The following is a 7,415-nucleotide window of genomic DNA, read 5'->3' on the forward strand; positions in this document are numbered from 1 at the left end:
TTACAACAACTTGACATCCGTAGATCGCATACTCATGGAAATATGGATTAGTCGTTTTGCAGTCCCACAGACGATCACTACTGGCAAACGACGTCAATTGGAATCGACTTCATTTGCAAACTATCTCCCACCTCCTATGAGTTCAACACATCCATGCGGCATCCTACAATCACATATACGACGGCATGATCGAATGTTTGCATCGTCAGTTGAAAGCTTAAAGCACAGACGAACAAGCTGACATAGACAGAGTTTCTTCCACTCGTCTTGTTGCGTGTCAGAACAGCCCTCAAATCGGACATTAATTGCGGAGGAGCTGAGCTCCTGTGCGGCTCGTCACTCCGTTTGACTGGTGAATTTTTTCTTCGTCGGCCATCACCATACAGGAAAGCGCAGAAAACTACGTCCAGCGGCTGCGGCTGCTAATGAAAGCCAACGTTACTGAAACACTCAGTTGGGAAACTTGCCCTTGAAACCCGGACCGCTCCCGTCCACTGAGACCGAACTGAATACGATAACAGCACCACCCTTTAGCAACTAGTGAAAACATGAAAGTTAATTTATATTAATACCGCGAAATGGCACTGCGAGATGGCGCCTCCGGCCCTTTCGCGACTCGGCCTGAACCGATACGTGCAGACGTGCAGTTTCCGAGGTGGCCGCTGCGGGAGAAACGGCGTTGCGAGATCGCCATGAGATCGGTTACATTGTGTAGAATATACTGGCTAGTTTGCTGAGGGCGGCCGCTCGCATGCTTACCGCGGTCATGCCTTCCCACAGCGACACCACGATGGCGCTGCCAATCGCCAAGGTGCCAGCGCGCCGCGTTCGCGGCCAGGCGCGCACGGCCGTTTGCTGCGTTGTTCATTGGGAATCCTGTCCTACTCCTTGCTCCGCGAATACTTCCGTCTAGAATTTTTTTTTTTTGTGAAAAACAAACGTATTAGTGCAGAACTGACCGCCGAAAGTCGTCAATTTAAACAACGCTAGAAGACCGACGAAGCGTTGAACGCCGCTGAAGTGAACCAGCTAGAAGAGATCCATTAAAAAATGAAACCTTTGCCCCTATAAATTGCTGCTGAATGAAAACTACGGACCGATATTTTAGTCGATCCGGGTTCATTTCACTATAAATAGCGAATCGCGATCGTTGGCTCTTGTATGCACCGTCACGGTGAGTTAGCCCACCCAGCTGTTCCCGGTGGTTAAACCACGTGGCAGCGACGATGCTTACGCGCGATTAAGATATTTGAGGCTGAAATGGTAGATGTCGATTGGAAGTGGCCGCGTGGCACTGGCTCATTCATATTTCTTAAAAAAGTGATTAAATCAGCTCTGCATACTATTAGTTTTGTTATGACCAAACGTATGTGCCTCACTGCATCACACTCTTGAACAGGTAAAGCCGACGCTTCTGCAGTTAACCGTGCCTACTGCAATTTGGCGTATCAGTCAGTCGACGGTTAATACCTTCGCGTATATGTAAAATAATGCATTGACGCTTCTGCTCCTTCCAAACATAGCATCTGCCTTGGTTGATTGCATGTGATGATGAACAAGGGCAGTCTGAATAGGATTCACAGTTCACTTATTTTATTTGGTAGCCACAGCGGCTTTTACGCACCTACAACAGCACAGATTCCACAGCCATTTTCAAAGACATTTCTTTCTTAAAAAAAGAAACGTTTCAAACATGCCATGCATACTGTGGTGTTACGATGCGATGTTATCGCTTATCGCTGTCGCGGCCGCAGCAGAACTGCTGAGTCAGGGGGGCGTACCTCTGGTGCTTGCTGCCGATATAAGCGGCATCGCCGGCAAGCTTTGTGCTCTTTTGGTTCCGGCTGCCGAACAATAAACGCTGCCAAATAAACGTCGGTCTCCGGATTCGTCGATTCTCCCGGAGAAACGTAACAGCTGGTGGCAGCGGTGGGATGGATCGACGACGCCGGGTTCCATGGGTGCTGTCGGTGAGTGCCTGAGGCTTCCTTTCCGTTCACCGAGCAGCTTAAGTGTTTAAGGCAGTTAGTTCTGTGGTGTCGCCAAACGGTTGATACGGGCGCTGGGCAAAAGTAGCCAAACTTTTTTGGAAATTTCTGAACATGGATCCGATAAATCTCGCGGCGATTGTGAAGCCCGATTTAATGCTCTTAGCGGAAGAGCTGGGTGTTAAAGTGGTCAAGGCCATGAGAAAGCCCGAGATTATCAAGGCCATTGAAGATTGTGGCGCGGGCGCCGACGAAATTTCCGAGTGTTGGAGCGAGGTGCAGAAGAGACAAAGGGAAGCGGAACTTCACGCGGCTCAAGAAGGGCTTCGGGTTGCTCGAGAAAAACTTGAGCTAGAAATGCTTCAACGTAACTTTGACGCTGGTGAGGCCATTGTGGTGGATAACAGCTCGAAAAAGTTTGACATGCGAGCCCTTTTGCAACCTTTTCGCGTCGGCGGAGACATGGGTCTCTATTTAGTAAATTTCGAACGGGTTTGCGTTAAGATGGGTCTTGTAGAGTCGAGCTGGCCTCAAAGGCTCTTGAGTTTACTGCCAGCGGAGGTGGCCGACGTTTTGGCCCGACTAGATCCTACAGCAGCCGATGACTACGCGTCCGTAAAGTCATGCCTGCTTAGGAAGTTCAGGTTGTCGCCTGAAGCTTTTCGACAGAAATTTCGAGAGACAAGGAAAGGACCGGAGGAAAGTTACGCGGAGTTCGCTTATAAGCTTAAAGGCTTTCTGGAAAGTTGGCTCCGTGGTGTCAACTCTTACGAGGATCGTGAAAAGGTGCTGGAGCAGATAGCACTAGAGCAGTTTCTCTCCTGTATTCCGACAGGTCTAAAGGAGTGGATTCAGGATAGACCGGAAGTAGAAACGGTGCAAAAAGCTGCAGATTACGCGGATGAGTACTGCTCTAGGCACGGGAAGAAAGTTGTTGAAGAAAACCGTAGCTCAAACCGTTTCTACGAACGATGCGGACCTCGCACGTTCGTGAAGAAAGGCGCCGAAAAGGGCAAAGAGAGTGAAGTACCGACAAAGGGAGTGTCTGATTCAGACGAAAACAAACGTAAAATGAAGGCGTTCGAGGAGCGTAAACCAATAGTGTGCTACAGGTGTAAACAGCCTGGTCATGTCGCTTCTGGTTGCCGCGTCCCTAAAGTTGCTCCCGTTAACTTGTGTCTGGGAGAAGCGGAGGACTTACTCAGGCCGTATCTGTACGACATGAAAGTAAATGGTAAATTCTGCAAAGGTTTACGAGATACCGGCGCCACGTATGATCTGGTACACTCTTCGCTAGTGGAGCAAGAACATTTTACAGGCGACTGTGTGTGGATCCGTCAGGCCTTGGAAAATCGGGCAGTTAGTCTGCCCCTCGCTAAGGTAAAACTAAACGGACCTTTCGGAGTAGTGGAAACGGAAGCAGCTGTTTCTGACGGAGTGCTTCCAAACTGTCCGTACATACTGTCAAACAGAACTGCAAGGCAATTGAGCGAGTCGGGTATACCGCTTGACATGAATCCTGTTCTAATCGTCACGCGCTCAATGACAACTAGTGCAGTGCCGGAAACACTTCAGACGGAAGCGCGCGCGTCGACTGGTAAAACCAGCAGCGGGCCCGATAAAGAGCCGAACGAAGGAGCTGACATGACCACGCTGGTTTCGCCGGAGAGCAGCAATTTTCGTGCGCTAGCCGGTGTAGATAAGCTTACGCTTATCGCCGAACAGTCATCCGACCCGAGTCTTTCAAAGTGTCGTGATAGCGTGGGAAAAGAAATCAAGCCGAACATCTCCTTCTTTATGAGCAACGGCATTCTTTACCGTAGTTTCAAGGACAAATCGGGGAACGAGGTAGATCAGATTGTCGTTCCATCCAAGTATAGAATTGCATTACTCGAGCTTGCTCACGGAGAAGGGTGGTCGGGACACCTAGGAATCACAAAGACCAAGTGCAGGCTTTTGGCAGAATATTATTGGCCGGGCTGCTTTAAGGAGGCTGAGCAATTCGTCCGTTCTTGCGACACCTGCCAAAGAACAGGACGACCAAACGAGCGCCGAAAGGCGCCTCTGACACTAGTGCCCATAATCACGGAACCTTTCAAAAGGCTAGTGATAGACGTCGTAGGACCCCTACCTACAACTAAGACGGGTTTTAGGTACCTTCTAACGATATTATGCCCAGCCAGCAAGTTCCCAGAAGCCGTTCCAATGAAAGAGCAGACATCGGTCGAAGTAGTAGATAACTTGCTCTCGGTCTTTTCTCGGATCGGGTTTCCTAGTGAAATTCAATGTGATCTGGGTAGTGTTTTTACCAGTGCTCTAACAACCAGCTTTTTCGAGAGGTGTGGCATTAAGATTGTTCACAGTTCTGTAAGCCACCCGCAAAGTAACAGCGTAGAGAGAGCGCACTCGGTAATGAAGCGCATTCTCAGGGCCCTTTGTCACGAACAGAAAAAAGAGTGGGACTTGGCATTGCCCGCTATGCTTTTCGCGTTGCGAACCGTTGCTCACGAGTCAACTGGTTTCACGCCAGCGGAACTGGTCTATGGACGCAATTTGCGTTCACCTTTGCGGTTGCTGCGCGAGGGCTGGGAGGGTGAAGCCGAGAACCCAACAGTGGTGGAGTATGTGCTTTCCTTACTAAACCGTCTCCACAAAACGCGTGAGCTAGTTGAGGCTAACCTGGGAAAAGCGCAGTCGCGAGGTAAAACCTACTATGACAAAAACAGCCGCCTCCGAACGTTTAAGGTGGGTGACAAAGTCCTACTTTTGAGGTCTTCTAAGGCTCATAAGTTGGAATTGCAATGGGAAGGACCAGCAACGGTCCAGCAGAGGCTATCAGAGACAAATTACGTGGTAAAACTGCCAGGTCGCAGAAAAGAGGTCCGCATATACCATTGCAACCTTATGAAGCCGTACGTGGAAAGGGTGCAAGTAGTCAGCATTGCACTAAACCAACCAGAGGAAGTTCCTACACGAATTCCTGAGCTGGGAAAAACCGACGGGATCCTGACAATCGCCGAAGTCGTAGAGGCCGCAGTCGATAAGACGCTCACCCAAAACCAGTTTTCGGATCTTACGGCATTAATTGGCAAATACCAAAAATTGTTTTCAACTATTCCCGGAAGAACGAGTCTAGTCGAACATGACATCGAAGTGAGGACTCGGTCGAATATTCAGTGTAAGGCCTATCGCTTTTCCCCCCGCCAAGAAAAGCTATTAAAGGAGTCCGTAGATCAAATGCTAGAGCTAGGGTTGATTGAGCGGTGCGAGAGCGACTTCGTGTCTCCTATGATTCTGGTAGAGACTCCAGGAAAAGAACCTCGTCCCTGTGTGGACTACCGAAAGTTAAACGCGGTAACGGTAACAAAAGTCTACCCAATCCCTAATATCGAAACTTGCCTTGAGAAAGTAAGCAAAGCCAAGTTCATCTCAACCATCGACCTCGTTAGAGGTTACTGGCAAGTGCCACTTACCGCGAACGCCAGTAACCTTGCCGCCTTCATGACCCCGTTTGGTGTTTTTAAGCCGCTTGTCCTGAGCTTTGGACTGAAAAACGCACCCTATGCGTTTTCGAGACTGATGAATCTGGTACTGGTCGGAACCGAGTCTTTTGCGTTACCGTACCTAGACGACGTCGCTATATTTTCGGACACGTGGAGAGAGCACGTTCAGCACCTAGAACAGGTGTTCTCGCGCCTGCAAGACGCAGGACTTACAGTCAAGGCGAAAAAGTGTAAGTTTGGCCGAGGCGAAGTATCGTATCTCGGACACGTAGTCGGTCAAGGAATGAGACGTCCACAAGAACTCAAGGTTCAGGCCATTAAAGAGTTTCCCTTGCCACAAACAAAAAAAGATTTGATGTCCTTTATCGGACTGGTGAATTACTACCACCAGTACATTCCCCAGTTCTCTGAAAAGGCGAGTCCCCTGACGGATGCGCTCAAGAAAACTGAGCCCACTAAGATCAAGTGGGACGATCGCAAGATAGAGGCGTTTGAGGCTCTTAAGTTAGCCTTGGCGACTCAGCCCGTGTTAGTCAGCCCTGACTACACAAGACCCTTCTTAGTGCAGTGCGACGCCAGCGAAAAAGGACTCGGCGTCGTTCTAAGCCAAGAAAATGAAGGGGAAGAGCACCCCGTTTTGTTTGCCAGCAGGAAGCTAACTTCAAGGGAGCAAGCCTACAGTACCATCGAAAAAGAATGCGCTTGTCTCGTATGGGCTGTAGAAAAGCTTCGCTGCTATCTCTATGGTTCGGAGTTTATTTTAATTACAGATCATAGACCGCTCACATGGCTTCAGCAGCTGTCCCCCAAAAACGGTCGCTTGTTACGCTGGAGCTTGACCCTCCAGGAATATTCTTTCTTGGTTCGACATAAAAAAGGAAAGCTTCATGCGAACGCAGATTGTCTGAGCCGAGCGCTCTAACCGGCGCACAGTGCGATTTTCTGTTTCTTTTGTCTCATCTGCACATTTGTAAATAGTTCCATTCAATCAATTTCATTCATTAGCTGTCTATTCCCGAAAGATCGGGAACGATATTTTCAAAAAATTCTGGCTGCGTTTGGGGCATATTTTGTAAGCTATTTCTTTTGAATAATTCGTGCTCTCGGTGAGTGGAAAGGGCGTTTCGGGTGCCTCCGCAGTTTCTGTGGTGCTTGGTTGTTGTTGGCCCTTCTCATTCCCCTCAGAAGCACGACGGACCTCTGTTGTCATCCCGACGTCCTGGCACCGACGGCACGTGACAGCCGCTGCTACTCCTGGGCCGCTGGCGACTTTGGCTCATGGTCGCAAGGATCGCCATCACCGCTCCTTCCTGCTCCTCTCGGACCGCACAGTCGACGCTTCCGACCAGTCAAGGACACTGAAAACTGCAGTGACGGTGTTGGGCCGCGCGTCGACGCTTCCGGCCAGTTTCGCAGACGGTGTTGGGCCCTGCGTCTCCAGGACTTCCCGCCCTTCGGATCAGCGCAAGCTGAACCTGTATACGCTGTGAAGGTTTCTTCGAGCAACGACTGTGAAGTTCTGCGCAAGCAGCACTAGGATTACGCCGTTCGTTTGTCTGTCGAACATTCCCAAGGACGTGCTTGAAACCTGGAGAGTGGCGGGAAAATTGTTTTATGCGGTTTCGCCCTAAAAGGGGGAGGAGTTGTTACGATGCGATGTTATCGCTTATCGCTGTCGCGGCCGCAGCAGAACTGCTGAGTCAGGGGGGCGTACCTCTGGTGCTTGCTGCCGATATAAGCGGCATCGCCGGCAAGCTTTGTGCTCTTTTGGTTCCGGCTGCCGAACAATAAACGCTGCCAAATAAACGTCGGTCTCCGGATTCGTCGATTCTCCCGGAGAAACGTAACAGTGGCAACAAAGGCAATGCTCCATACAAACCGTTAATATTGTGTGTCCAGCTGCACCGTTCAAGCAATACACAAG

General features: G+C 49.9%; 1 protein-coding gene across 1 annotated transcript; it reads left to right on the plus strand.

Annotated features, from left to right (window-relative positions):
• Positions 1-1,861: 1,861 nt before the first annotated feature.
• On the plus strand, positions 1,862-6,481 carry LOC121833102. Its single transcript, XM_042286191.1, has one exon. It carries the CDS (start codon positions 2,103-2,105, stop codon positions 6,411-6,413), a length of 4,311 nt encoding a protein of 1,436 aa, XP_042142125.1. The 5' UTR covers positions 1,862-2,102; the 3' UTR covers positions 6,414-6,481.
• The last annotated feature ends 934 nt before the right edge of the window (positions 6,482-7,415 follow it).

This window comes from Ixodes scapularis, unplaced genomic scaffold, assembly GCF_016920785.2.
Source record: "Ixodes scapularis isolate PalLabHiFi unplaced genomic scaffold, ASM1692078v2 PGA_scaffold7__128_contigs__length_106722199, whole genome shotgun sequence".
NCBI classification, from domain to species: domain Eukaryota; kingdom Metazoa; phylum Arthropoda; class Arachnida; order Ixodida; family Ixodidae; genus Ixodes; species Ixodes scapularis.